This window comes from Mytilus californianus, unplaced genomic scaffold (assembly GCF_021869535.1).
Source record: "Mytilus californianus isolate M0D057914Y unplaced genomic scaffold, xbMytCali1.0.p SCAF_5, whole genome shotgun sequence".
In the NCBI taxonomy this organism is placed as follows: Eukaryota; Metazoa; Mollusca; class Bivalvia; order Mytilida; family Mytilidae; genus Mytilus; species Mytilus californianus.
The window spans coordinates 29,379,279-29,394,176 of NW_026262701.1; the positions used below are offsets into that span (position 1 = coordinate 29,379,279).

At 31.2% G+C, this 14,898-nt stretch overlaps 1 protein-coding gene across 1 annotated transcript in view; it reads right to left on the reverse strand.

Annotated features, from left to right (window-relative positions):
- LOC127702573 (uncharacterized) overlaps nucleotides 1–14,898 on the reverse strand; it is a 46,222-nt gene that overhangs the window by 18,159 nt on the left and 13,165 nt on the right. Inside the window, exons 8-16 of the mRNA XM_052206826.1 lie at nucleotides 14,643–14,777; nucleotides 13,227–13,304; nucleotides 11,988–12,059; nucleotides 9,423–9,543; nucleotides 9,123–9,281; nucleotides 8,523–8,682; nucleotides 7,453–7,525; nucleotides 1,481–1,524; nucleotides 822–1,002 (exon numbers count right to left, since the gene is read on the reverse strand). Of these exons, the coding sequence (XP_052062786.1) occupies nucleotides 822–1,002; nucleotides 1,481–1,524; nucleotides 7,453–7,525; nucleotides 8,523–8,682; nucleotides 9,123–9,281; nucleotides 9,423–9,543; nucleotides 11,988–12,059; nucleotides 13,227–13,304; nucleotides 14,643–14,777 (1,023 nt within the window). The remainder of the gene's footprint in view (nucleotides 1–821; nucleotides 1,003–1,480; nucleotides 1,525–7,452; nucleotides 7,526–8,522; nucleotides 8,683–9,122; nucleotides 9,282–9,422; nucleotides 9,544–11,987; nucleotides 12,060–13,226; nucleotides 13,305–14,642; nucleotides 14,778–14,898) is intronic.

Sequence of the window (14,898 nt, forward strand, 5' to 3'; positions counted from 1 at the left end):
GTATTTTACAATCTGTTTGATTCTATTAATTGCATTTTTTTATAGACTAAATCTATAATTTCATCTTTTTAATCCTTCAAAACAATTATTTTCTTTTAAATTTCACAAGTAAATTATATTTTTTATTTGACCTTTCTAGAACCTGTTTTTCTTTTCATTTTCCAAATTTTTACCATTTTTGTGGTCTTCAGTGCACCTGTGTTTTCTTTTTATTTCACCTGTTATTTACCTTTTTATTTGATCTTTCTAGCACCTGTATTTTACCTTTTTATTTGATCTTTCTAGCACCTGTATTTTACCTTTTTATTTGATCTTTCTAGCACCTGTATTTTACCTTTTTATATGATATTTCTAGCACCTGTATTTTACCTTTTTATTTGATCTTTCTAGCACCTGTATTTTACCTTTTTATATGATCTTTCTAGCACCTGTATTTTACCTTTTATTTGATCTTTCTAGCACCTGTATTTTACCTTTTTATATGATCTTTCTAGCACCTGTATTTTACCTTTTTATATGATATTTCTAGCACCTGTATTTTACCTTTTTATTTGATCTTTCTAGCACCTGTATTTTACCTTTTTATTTGATCTTTCTAGCACCTGTATTTTACCTTTTTATTTGATCTTTCTAGCACCTGTATTTTACCTTTTATTTGATCTTTCTAGCACCTGTATTTTACCTTTTTATATGATATTTCTAGCACCTGTGTTTTACCTTTTTATTTGATCTTCCAGCACCTGTATTTTACCTTTTTATTTAATCTTTCTAGCACCTGTATTTTACCTTTTTATTTGATCTTTCTAGCACCTGTATTTTACCTTTTTATTTGATCTTTCTAGCACCTGTATTTGCATCAGTATTGAGTATGTTGTATCAAACTGACTTGGTCCATGATGAAACACTTCCTCTGACCCATGATTACAAGAGGATTCCACAGGAATACTGGACCCATTAAGATTATAAGGAGATTCTAGACCCTCAGACAGGGAATGAGTATGTCTACAAAGAAGAAAAAAAAAAAAAGGTTTAAGTTAAAAGAACACTGGTCATCTCAGATAGAATAATTTATAACTTGTCGTTTCCAAAGGTCATTTACTTTATTTTTTGTCTGTCAATATTGATATGATTAGCAGCAATTTCTGCACTTTTTTCAATGTTCATAAACAAAAGCCTTTTCATGTTTTCTGCTGTTTAGTTGTTACTTACTGACAAGAAAACTTTTCATTCTAAAACCTCAATTGTTTGTGTATTCAAATCACCGTGAACTCTCAAATGTTCCTTTGTGATGCTAAGATACACACACACCCTAAAAAAAACTGTTTACATCCTCGGCCTTTGGTCTCTAGTGGGTATTTGTCTCATTGGCAATCATACAATATCTCCTTATTTTCATAACTGTGCTCTCTACTGTCTAATAAATAGTGACAATTACATCCTCTATCCAAACCCCCAGTATCTGTCTACTGATATGACTTACTTGCGAGACCTATCCACTGTACCATTCTGATGCTGGGATCCATACTGAAAAAAATATTATTTATTCTATAATCACAATAAGGAAAAAGCATTTGTATGTTCAGGTACAGGGTTGATGCATGACATATCTTTTTTCGAACCCCAAAATAACAAAAGGGCAAATAATAGTCCCCTAAACACTACACAGAAAAAAATATATGGCAATTTATATTAAAGAACATTTCAAAATGTATGGTTCCTGTTGCAATATTTGAGTTGATTTCCAGGCCATATTTTTTAAATACGACAAACATTTGTAATGTAGGGCGAATCACAAATTTGCCATGCAAAATGTTAAAGATTACAGATAAAAGGGGAACACAAGCATTATATGTATTACTATCTTTATTTGACCTCATTCTTCTGTCAATTTCTAGAGATGTACATTGGTCTTTTTTATATCTTAAAATTGTAAAATTAGAGAAGTTCCAAATGTACTATAAATTCCAGGCACAAGTTAATACACATCTTTTCAAATGGATAAGGAATATACTAAGCAAGTTACTATTTCACAAGAATCCAACAAAATAGGAAATATTCTCAGAAAGTAAAAATAATTATGTTTATTTACTTATCATCTATACAGCACAATAAAGCAGCAAGTCAATGCAGTGAGGCAAATATTTGCCATTGGAACACAAGGTGGTGATTGAAAATGCTTCAAACTAGATTCAAATTGGATACATATCTGCAGTAGCAATTCATTGCAATATTGATTGTAACAGCTCTTCTTATATTGGGTGATATAACAAATTTTTAATGGCATCAATTTCATGGTTAAGACAGGTTTGCCCGGTTTCAATTACATATGCAATTTTAAGTGTTTTGTAGTTTCTTACAGTAAGATTAAAATTGAAATAATTCTTCCAGGAAAAATCTATGGTTTTATACTAATTTAGATAACTAGAAAAGTAGAATTATCATACACTTTTTAGTTTGTTTTTTCAGCCATTGAAATTAGACCCAAACAAGAATGTGTCCATAGTACACAGATGAACCACTCGCACTATCATTTTCTATGTTCAGTGGACCGTGAAATTGGGGTCAAAACTCTAATTTGGCATTAAAATTAGAAAGATCATATCGTAGGGAACATGTGTACTAAGTTTCAAGTTGATTGGACTTCAACTTCATCAAAAACTACCTTGACCAAAAACTTTAACCTGAAGCGGGACAGACGGACGAACGAACGGATGAACGACGCACAGACCGAAAAACATAATAAACACTTGTTCCCTGCCTCATGGCAAAAAAAAAAAAAAAAAATAAGGTTGCCTTTTATTGCTTATATCCACTTCATTTGAACTTTGGTGGATAGTTGTCTCATTCGCAATCATAACACATCTCCTTATTTTTAGATAGGTAGCTAATGTTTGTAGGTAAAAAGATTTAAAATAATATATTTTACATAGACTATATAGGGAAAAGTTCCGGACTTACAGTGCTTAACAAAAAATCTCTTGCACTTAAATGGTGCTTACCAAAGATTTTCATAAAATGTATCGGGGAAAAATGTATATAACAGGCATGAAAATTTAGGGTAGGTAGGGAGGCAGAAAACACATCTTAATTTTATTTTTGCCTTACCAACCAAGTCTGATTTGACAGCTACTGACATTAACACCCAAGTTTGTTTTACAGCTATTGACATTATCAAATAATTGTATTAAGAATAGTACAAATATAGTGTACATAACTGAATGTAAGATATCCTTTTGATTGCAATGAAGCATGCAGCATAAACCATTCATGTATCTACCAAATTTCTTGCAAGTGGTCCATTCTGTTTAGTTCTTATAGAAGTTTTAAAGTTTTAAGAATATTTAGGATATCAAATCTTATCAAGAAAAAATTTATCTTTATATACTGACTTCCAACTGAAAAAAAAATGTATCAGATAAGTATTTGATTATTGGTGTTTAATGCCGCTTTCAGCACTCTTGGCTATCTTGTAGCAGCCAGTTTTATTGATGTGGAAGTCTAGTGCCCTGTAAGAACCATAGAACTTCTGCAAAAAAGGGGATTAGACCCTTGTGACAAAATTGGTTACAACATGAATGGTTTATGCTTGAAAGACACTTTGAGGAGATATTGACAAGTGTAGATTGAAGCCTTCTTTTTTCTTTATTTCTACATGCCAGAAACATCCATGCATGGTCGTGTTACCTGTCTCAAACTCAGTCTCCGTTTATGCTGTTAGTAGTATATAAACAGATACTCATTATTTTTAGATACACATTTTAAATCCATGGGGTTTTCACATAATAATACAGTTAAAGAGTGGAAGCATTTTAGGAACTGTCTTCATCTAAGTTGACTTCCATTAAAGTAAATGTATAAAAATAAAAATTTCTAACAACTCTAATCAAAGAAGAGTAAATTAAACATGTGACCGGGACAGACTGCATTTGTGAGTTCCTTTTAACTTTTTTGATTTGAGCATCACTGATGAGTCTTTATAGATAAAATTGAGAATGGAAATGGGGAATGTGTCAAAGAGACAACAACCCGACCATAGGGCAGACAACAGCTGAAGGCAACCAATAGATACACATTTCAAATCCATGTGGTCTTTATATAATATAACGGTTGAAGAGTGGAAACATTATTTTAGAAACTGTCTTTGGTAAAGTTTTCTTTCATAATAACATATGAATACATATTTGTAAAAAGAAAAATTTCTAACAAAGAACAATAATAAAACCTATGACAGGAACAGCCTACATTTGTGAGTTCCATTTACCCTACATCTCTATGAAATAAACATTTTAAACACTTATCACAAGTTTTTTTACTAAGAGGAGGACTGTTTTTAATACTGATATATGTCATCATTTCTTGGAATTGACCTTTATTTTAAACCAAATTTATATTCAGGAATAATTCAACTAAGTATATTCACTTAAATTTAATAAAAAGTGAAAATCAAAATGTCTATTTCTAACTACAAACAATAATTTGTAATGTGAAAACAATCTGTGTAAAGTGATGTCTTAGATTTTAATAAGATTTTTCACATAATTTAAACATAACTAAAATATAAAAAATAGTGCATGCATCTCTTTTGTTATCTGAAATATGGCTGAAAACACATTCTTAAAATAAATGCACATTTGTATAGAAAGCAAACAAATCATCCCAAAATATCCTTACTCATCTTTTCCTATAAACAATCCATATATTTTTCTTAAAAATTCATATGTTGTTACTTAAGAATTTTCCCTTTAATTGATTTAAAATAATCACACGGTCACTACAGCAGTTTTTAATGAATATATCATGCTAAAAAGTGTTAGTAGTGAGGGATGTACACATTTTCACTGATATTATGTGCAAATATGCATCAATTTTTTAAAGTTTTTATTCAATTATACTTACAGGAGAAGCAGTTAAATAATTTTTTTAATTTTTAATTAACTTTCATCTTCCCCAAGTTAAATGCAAAAATCTTACAAAAATCTACTATGTTGTCCTTTTACTGTTCATTGAACTAAAATTAAATATAAGAAAATCAATTTACTTTAATGCTTAAGGTAAATACACAGACAGAAGAAATCAAATTCCAAGATAAAACCATAGCTGAGAGTAGTAATATCATCATTTTCTTCTCTGTTATATACACACAAGCCAAAATCTGAGAGCCTGTTCTCAAAGGATTAACAGCCTTGCCACTGCATGAATGTATTCAAAGCATACCAAAAACATCATTCTGTAAACAAGCCAAAATCTGAGAGTCTATTCTCAAAGGACTGAAAAACAGCATGCATGTATTTAAAGCATTCCAAAAAACCTCATTCTATAAACAAGCCAAAATTTGAGAATCTGTTCTAATAGGATTAATAGCCTTGCCACAGCATGTATGTACTCAAAGAATTCCAAAGAGGCTATCAGAGAAATATCAAACCAGAAACAAGCAATCTCTAAGAATCAATAGAGTGACATATTGTCACATGTCAGCAGTAAATATTGCCGAAAACAGAAGCTTAAGAAGAGGGCTTCTTAATATAATAAATCTGTATAATCAAAATTGCTGGACATAAAAAATGTAATCTCAGTCACCATTATATAACACAAGTACAATACATTATCTAACTACTTTTGAGACATCATTGCATGGAAAGTGCAAACTTTATTAAATAATGTGTAAATCTATGGATTGTAATTCTTTTGTCACCAGATATGATTTTAACTTCCTAAAACAAGTAAAATTTTTATTCTCAACAAACTGAATCTAGAATACAACATAGAAAAACATTTAAATGTGCCATTTGAAGTATGTTAAATGTATTTTTCACATGAATTTCAAGAAATAACTATGACAATTTGGAATTTTTAATTTGTCATTTCAAATATTGAATAACAAGAATATTTGTCTATGGGACACTGTGTCCTACTCTCACTCTCCAATTTCCATGTTTAGTGAAATGAAATCTGGGTCAAAACCTCAATTTGACATATATTTTTTTAATAGTTCATTTCGTAAGTTTCAAGTTGATATGACCACTCCATGGTAAACTAACTTAACCACAAATTTAAATGTTCCATGTTCAGTAACTGTTAAATTTAAATCAAAATCCTAATTTTACATACATTTTTTTAAAAATCACATTATTATGAATATGTGTACTATGTTTCAACATTATATGTCCACAACTTCATGGTACACGACCTTGACCAACAACTTTAACCTGATTTACATCTGTTTTAAAGTTATTTATGTCAAGTTTCTTCTATATACATAAAATTGAGGTATAGCTGTTTATTAACTGTAATAACATAACTTCTGTAGTTTTCTGGGATTAACTTTAGGTTTTCCATAACCAAACACACAAATGAATTTTTAAGAACCATATTAATTATTAAGAGTAAATATGATATAGAGTATGTTACCGTACAGTCAGTTAACTGATGACGTTAATCAATCAAAACTAAAATTTTTATATAGTAATCATGTATCACCCTTCTGTTGATACAATATACTGTCCACAAAATAAATAATACAGTGCAAAGAGGTGAAAGTAAAAACAGCGGGAGCTAAATGTAGGTGTTGACTATACTTACAAACATAGATTTTTCTGATTTAGAATACTGAAGTTTCCTCGAAATGCACTGAAAACATTCTCACAAAATTCAACTTTTTTTTTCAATACACTTTATAACAATGAAACTTACAAAATATAAACAGATAAAATGTATTATTTCTTTCTGTGTCTAATTTGTACTGGGATCATTTGAACTCTACAGTTGACAAAATAGCAGACGGTATCTTAAAACACAGAACTTGGTGCTATATGGTGTCCAATACATAAGTATATAGCTAATATGAGAGGCATATATTTACCTATATGTGCTTGGGATATTAATAACTATGATTTCAAGTGAAAAAGAAAAAACCATTACTGGTTTACATAAAACAATGTTCCTATGAAAGAATATCCAATTAGTCCAAAATGTAAATGGTTTCACCTGGTTTCTAAAAAAAAACAGACAAAACCACCCATCAATTAAGTCTATTAGGTTTCAGTTCATTAATTAAATCAACAAAGTTATAAGACTGATTGTTTAGCGCCACTTTAAGCCTTTTTTGCTATTTCATGGTGACTTGTTTCTATTGATGGATGAAGCCAGAGTGCCTGGAGAGAACCATGACCCCCTTCTGCATGAAAAATGGCAATCCTAGTCAATTATGATTGGAGCCCAACATACCTTGCCACTAGCAGGGTTTGAACTCGCAACCTCACTGTTGACACGCTTGTGATCACTGATCACTGTAGATGAAATACTTATACAACTCTGCCACTGAAACCCCACAAAGTAATAAGACATTGAAAGACAAATCTATTAATTCTATTTGACCTCAATCATAATATAATATAGTTATGTATAATAACTAATCTGATTTACGATGCACATTAGTAAAGAGTAGAAACTTACCTCTTGTCCAGCATCAATGGTGTGTGACTTATATAGCATATGTGATCCATTACCTGTTATACCATCACCTCTACTAGAAATGGAAAGTTTAAAAGTTACTCCAGCATCATAATAAAACTCATTTAAATTGCAAAACAGACATTCTTTTTATTCAATCACTTATATTAAAGAAGTATTAATACAGTGCCTATTCTTGTTACAACTGATCATCTATTAGAGATAATTGGCAGGATTGTGAAACTAGGAATTTCCTAAGTATCTGTTGAGGCTTGTCTGAGTTACAAAAGATCTTATCAGAAGTGTCTGATATTTCCATTTAGGTCATATAGCTCCTAACTTTTCTACATGTTTATACATCCCTGGCTTTTAAATGTTTAGGCTTGAGCAGTCCTGATGAAGATTAATCCAGAAAAGAGCTTCTGATGCAAAAAATATTTTTAATTGTTTTTTTTTTTTATTTGTACTGTGGTGAATGGTTGCTCTTTTCCCATTTGTATGACTTAACATGGATTGGAAAAAAAGGGGCATAAAAAGGGGCATGTGCATGAGGCTAGATGAGCTTAGTCCATGGGATAGTAAACAAACAACATGAAAATTGATATCAAAGACTTGAAAACTTTGCACTTGATCTTAATATTCACTGTATCTATAGGTGTCTTAGTGCTAATATGAAAGAATATTAGTAATTTCAGATTGAGTGAAAAACTCAAGAAATAAAAAAAATAAAGGTAGTTTATATTTCCTTGATCAAATAAATAGTTATCCTGTTGGTGACTGTGCAGTTTTTTTTGTGTGTGTTCACTTCGATAAACACACAGGCGAGGTTTATGTGTACATACAACTCCACCACATTTTGTGCCTGTCAAAATTATATGAAACATGTATGGTTTGTTGTTTTGTCGTTCGTCTTTTTTGTACATACATTTGTTTTGGATTATATGTTGATAGTTAATGTGGTCTATTGCACTGTTGGATATTTTTGGTTATTCTTGTCATTCATTTTATGTTTTATAAATCTTCAATGGAAATCTTCTACATTTCACAATATGTGATGTAAAATTTAAAGTTACCCATCAGCCTCTGTCTCTGTAGTTTGATACTTTTCAATATAACTAGCACCTGCAGGACCAAATGTATAAAGCCAATGGTTTTTCAACAGATATTTCAAAATCAGTTCATAAGCAAAAAGCCTCCCTTCTCTACTTTCCCATGCTTGTAATAAGGATAAACCTAAAATATACACAAGAAATTTATCAATATGTAAAAAAAACATGTTACCTTCCAATGACTTTTACAGTATTTAACCCTAAACACATGTACAATGTATCCTGATCAATTCATAGTATATTTTCATTACTATCTATAACATGTAACATGAAATTACAATTAAAAAAAAAATATAGAAGAGTTGATCACTTTTCAACCTTTAATAACAAGAATAAAATGATTAATATAAAGTAGAAACAATTTATTCTACAGATTTTTTTGCACAAGACATCATAAGATCACAAAGTTAATATATGTTGTGTTCCCTTGTTTGCTTGTTTGAGTTTTTTTGTCTTTTGATGTTGTTGGTACATGCGAATGAATTGAACTACATGCAAAGTAAGACAGAAATGGTAAAAAAGACTTTATTAAGTGGTCTTTTTTTTAAATGGCAGTCAACTCACCATTTGCAGAGTTTACAGAAGGTATCCTGGATCCCTGAGATAACATACTATGGTGATGATCATGTGGTATTGTCAGGTGGGTTATGTCTGGTTCCCAGTCCTGGATCAAACACTGAAGAACCAGTTTTACTAACACAACACAATGACTACTCTTGGCAACTGCAAAATATTATATCTGGATTATTTTCATGTTCCGTATAAATCTAAATTGGCAGTATATGTACAATGCAGGCAAGTCACTAATTGAAATAGAAAAAAAAAATTCAAAAGATGCTTTGATTGGTAGGTTGCCACACTTACCTAGATATTTGAATATATTACTGGCTGCCTGCCTGACTGTGGAGGCCTGATGAGATAGATATAAGAGGAATGTTGATATATATTGAGGCCATCTTGGTAAAAGTACCTTCAATGGCAAAACCTGCAAGAAAAAATGTACAGAGGTTAACCACAGTCCAAGCAAAAATGCTTATAGTTACGAACTTAATGAATTTTTTTACTATTTCTGGTCTAACTTGTAGATATCCGGGCTCTCGGTCCTATATAATATTCAATACTCGATTACAAAATGTGTGCTCTAAACAGCAAATCCAGTATTTTGATTGGTTGTATTCTAAGTCTGAGTACTCAAATTTTTATGACTGCAATGTCAGGCAATGTAAACTTTCTATATGTCATAGTTACAGATACATTTTAGTGCCCTTTGACATGCAAAATGTGTGGGTCTCCCATGTAAGATGAGTGTAACTGTCTTAATAATTGCACTTTAAAAAGGAAATGTTCTATATTCAAGACATAACAACAAGCATTCTTTTGTTTCCCTGTTCATTTAGTAAGTTTGTGTATACAATCAGGATTCATTTCCTTAAATATTTCAATTGTTTGTCTGACACTAAAGTCATCTCCTGGACTATCTCTGTGCTCTTGCATACAACATCCACATATATTGATTCAGTCTCAACTATGCATGTGATCTTTCCATATTTTGTTTAAACTTTCAAATACATTGTTTGTTGTTTTCAATTCTTAAATTGTTGCCAAACTTATTTTAATAATTTAAATTCCGTGTGGTGAACCAACGCCTGTGAAATCGTTTTGGTAGAGTCCCTGAAGTGGATACCTTGGTATGCCGGGTTGTCAAATCATGCAAATGAATGCAATCCTTAAATAATAATTAAAATTGACAACAACACTTCAAAAGATCTGCAATTTTATTATCTATGTCTACATGTTTCGCCTGCAAGGCAGGCTTCATCAGGACAATTTTTATACAGAATTTAATCCCTGAAGTACTCAAAGTGGTGCATGAAATTTGACGTCGTCATGGTGAGAGAAACAATGAAAAGTGAAAGTAGCAATACAGAGTTATAAATAGATAAGATAAATATAGAAAATTAAAGTTTGTTTACAATGTAACTTGAGTTTGTTTTACTATTATATGATACATGAAATTGTTCTAATGGCTTGGTATCTAATTGGACGAACTTCCCATGGTTCCTACCACTTCGCAAGGCTTCTCTTCCAACCTGGCCATTGTTGGAGGTTACTACTTCCTGGCGCGTCGGCAACACATAGGAAGATTATGGTCGCCGCTATGTAAAATAAAATTGTCAAAAAATGTTCCCTTGTTAATTATTTGGTGACTCTCTATAATTTTTGGATCGTCTGCAGTAGTTGTTCTGTTTAATAGCATGGTTGTGAATTCCTAGTTCATTTAAGATCGGCGCCCGTGGTACGTTTTTTCTGCTAACAGTTATATATATATGTTAAGGTGGTATCGGATTTCTTGGTCATCTTGGTTCAGTTGTTATTTCGTCGCAAGTATGGAATATTCCTTGGTCCATGTATATGCTGGTGGCCTGTAGATTGGCGCGTGTAGCAAGGCGGTTCCTTTCGGATGCAGGGGTTCACGATTAAATAATAAATTAAATTCCGTGTGGTGAACCAACGCCTGTGAAATCGTTTTGGTAGAGTCCCTGAAGTGGATACCTTGGTATGCCGGGTTGTCAAATCATGCAAATGAATGCAATCCTTAAATAATAATTAAAATTGACAACAACACTTCAAAAGATCTGCAATTTTATTATCTATTACATAGCGGCGACCATAATCTTCCTATGTGTTGCCGACGCGCCAGGAAGTAGTAACCTCCAACAATGGCCAGGTTGGAAGAGAAGCCTTGCGAAGTGGTAGGAACCATGGGAAGTTCGTCCAATTAGATACCAAGCCATTAGAACAATTTCATGTATCATATAATAGTAAAACAAACTCAAGTTACATTGTAAACAAACTTTAATTTTCTATATTTATCTTATCTATTTATAACTCTGTATTGCTACTTTCACTTTTCATTGTTTCTCTCACCATGACGACGTCAAATTTCATGCACCACTTTGAGTACTTCAGGGATTAAATTCTGTATAAAAATTGTCCTGATGAAGCCTGCCTTGCAGGCGAAACATGTAGACATAGATAATAAAATTGCAGATCTTTTGAAGTGTTGTTGTCAATTTTAATTATTATTTTAATAATGCTTAATGAATAGATTGTTATACTTCAAGTCTAATATTCTTTTTCATTTTATGGAAAAAGCTTAAACTCCTAGAATTATATATTGCATTAGTTTAAAAAATGTATGTAATTATTAACAACTGGCATTTGTCAACAAGGTTTTTTGTCCAGAAGGCTTTTGTCCTAGACCCATTTACTTTCCGTATAAACAAACCAAAGCTAAGTACATGTGTACTGGTACTCACTCTACTTACTTTCAGTATAAACACACATTAAAATTCATGTGTACTCTTCATACTTACTTTCAGTATGAACAAACTGACATTTAAGTTTATGTGTACTCTCTATACTTACTTTCAGTATAAACAAACTGACATTTAAGAAGCCTTCTGCTGCATAGTCATCCAATAATTCTATTGGTAAGATCTAAAAAACAAACAAACATAAGATATCTATATTTTTTTTATCAATAAGACAAGATAATAACCTTTTTGAAATTAACAAGTAAGTCACAACTTTTTTCAACAGTAAATATGTAAATGATAACAAAACATTATAATTATATGCTACAGGAATAGATCTGTATAAATATCTTTTTTGAAGGGAAAAAGGCTTTGTGTTTTAATATTACTATTAACAAAGGATTATTTGAATTGGGAATAATTTTGAATTCTGGAAAATTGATAAGAGATTTATGACGAAAACTAACCCAATTACTGAGGGTTCATATTACTTTCACTGAACTAACTGAACCCCCCTTAGCCATGCACATATATGGCTAACCCTCCTATGTTGGGGTAGATTTCATTATACATTTCTTATCAATTTTCCAGAATTCAAAATTATTCCAGATTCAAATAATTCCATTTTTATTGCAAAATTTGTTACTTATATTTTCTTAAAAAGACAATTCAAAATATGTTTTCTCTTTTTTCTCTTTCCCAGTTAATTACAACTTTACCCAGCTAGTTGTTTATTTCTTAATAATCAACCATTTGTTTGCTTGTTCTCTACTCATCTTAGTAGACCTTCAACTATGACCTCAAATTTTCCTGTCACATGCCTGTCATTCTATATTTAATTTGATGTCACTTTGAATGATGAACAGAAAAATACACACATATTTAAATGAGCACCAGAAAAATTGTCCCAGCTACTCTTTGTATTCCAAAAATCATTAAAGAAACCTATTCTGCCACTACTTGTAGTTCAATGCCACATCACTCTACTCTCAAATTATAATTAAGAAAATTAAAACCAGTTGGAAAGCCTTGTGTTTGTAATATTGAAAATGTAAAGTTCTTCAGAGAGAAATATTTTATATATGGAGTGGTATAATATATCTTTATGTATATCCATCTTAAATTAAATAAGCAGGTACATCTAGTAAAATTCTAAAAAAGCTGATATCACTTCAAACTGTAAAATAAGTCTTTTTAACATGCATGCAGAGATAATAAATGTGATAACTCTATAAGGGCTTAAAACCAGAATGAATAAAAAGTTATCAAGTAAAATAATTCTTCAAAGATGTCTTGTTGGTTATTCATAAATTAAAGTTGTATGGTGTGATTTGATAATAAATTTACTCACAACTGTTTGTACTTGGTCTGAAACAAAGACATCATTTCTCAGTAGAGTCAGTACTTGTTCAAATGTTGACAAGGCTTCCTGTAATCAAAAACAAACTTCAGAAAATTTTCAACATTATCATACCTGCCAATTTTTCAAAATCTCCATGGGGGAATTTAAGTGCAAGTGGACCTTATGCTCCTCTTATATAATTGTCATATGTGTTCTTAATCTACTTCTATATTGTTTGAATGATTATTTATGTGGTTAAATACCCTTTTAACTCATTTGAATGTCTGTTTTGAGGTCTTCAGTTTATATGATAAAGAATTTCAAAATTCAGGTCACCACCTCTCATGCGGGATATGATCTCCCATAAATCGGGATAGTTGGCAGGTCTGCATTATATATATATATAAAAAGGAAATTTCAAAATCATGGATTTTAGTAAAAGAAGAATTATACAGAAAATGAATAACTCAAAATATGTGAAATAGTAAGGTTCAAATTTGCAGGTTGAATAATATCAATTTACTCTCAGAATTCTGAAAAGAAAGAAACACATCTCTCTCTGTTGGATTAACGAAGAAAAAATTCCTTTAATATTTTTTTTTTCCATAGATAGTAAAAGTTCAAGTGTTTCGTTGAAAAATGACACATTTTAGATTCTTAAAACAATGTGAACCATGGTATTTAATTATGACTAACTGAATAAATAAGCTGTTACCGTTGCTATGGCAACATAATTTCAGGAATCAAAACACTGAAGATGCCATTATTTAAATTGATCAATTAAAAAATTCCACTTCCTTCAAAATACAATTATATATTGAGAAGTTGTAGCACCATCATAAATATCTCTGTTTCCATGATGCTACAACATTTAAGAGTTCGCAGTTTCAGAATCTAATGCATTCTGGGTAATATTTTTAAACGTGACACCAAAATGTTGTGATTGGGTAAAAACAATGGAAATTCAACTAATGATGTAATGTTATTTTCATTTTGGTGTACGAACAATGAGATTATCCATAGTCCTTTAGATTCTGAACAGGCGAATTGACATAACTTTTTTAGATTGATTGTTGGTATTTAACACCACTTTCTGCACACTTGTCACAGCAGCCGTGTTTTAATCGTGGAAGAAGACAGAGTACCTTGAAGGAACCACCAACCATCTTTAGGAAAAATTGCAATCCTAGTCAATTTATATTGAAATCAAATACACCTTGCCTTGAGTAGGGTTCAAATTTGAAACCTCAGTAATGACAGACTAGTAGATGAACTTATTTGACCATTCAGTTACAAGGCACCCATATTTAAAAAAAAATAAATTTCCAGTTAGACTTCACAACTTATGTCATAGTAACTGTTTTTTATATAAGCTGTGGCTTAGATAGGAATGACGAGACTAAAAATATTCCCTGTTACACGTACCTTCATGTCAGCAGAGGATATGTAACCTGAAATAGCTTTAGCAGCATTCTCTCTGATGGTAAGCTGTGGGTTAGATAGAAGTGTAAACACAACATCATGTATTTGACTAGATATATATTCTGGTGCTGGGCATTTCTGAAATTAGAAAATAATAATTGTTACCCTCTTTTCTCTCCTGTATCTTCTTTCCAGCAATTTTACTCATTGATTGCTACAAGATTCATATTTTCCAACTATTTTGCTTGTTAGTGCTTTG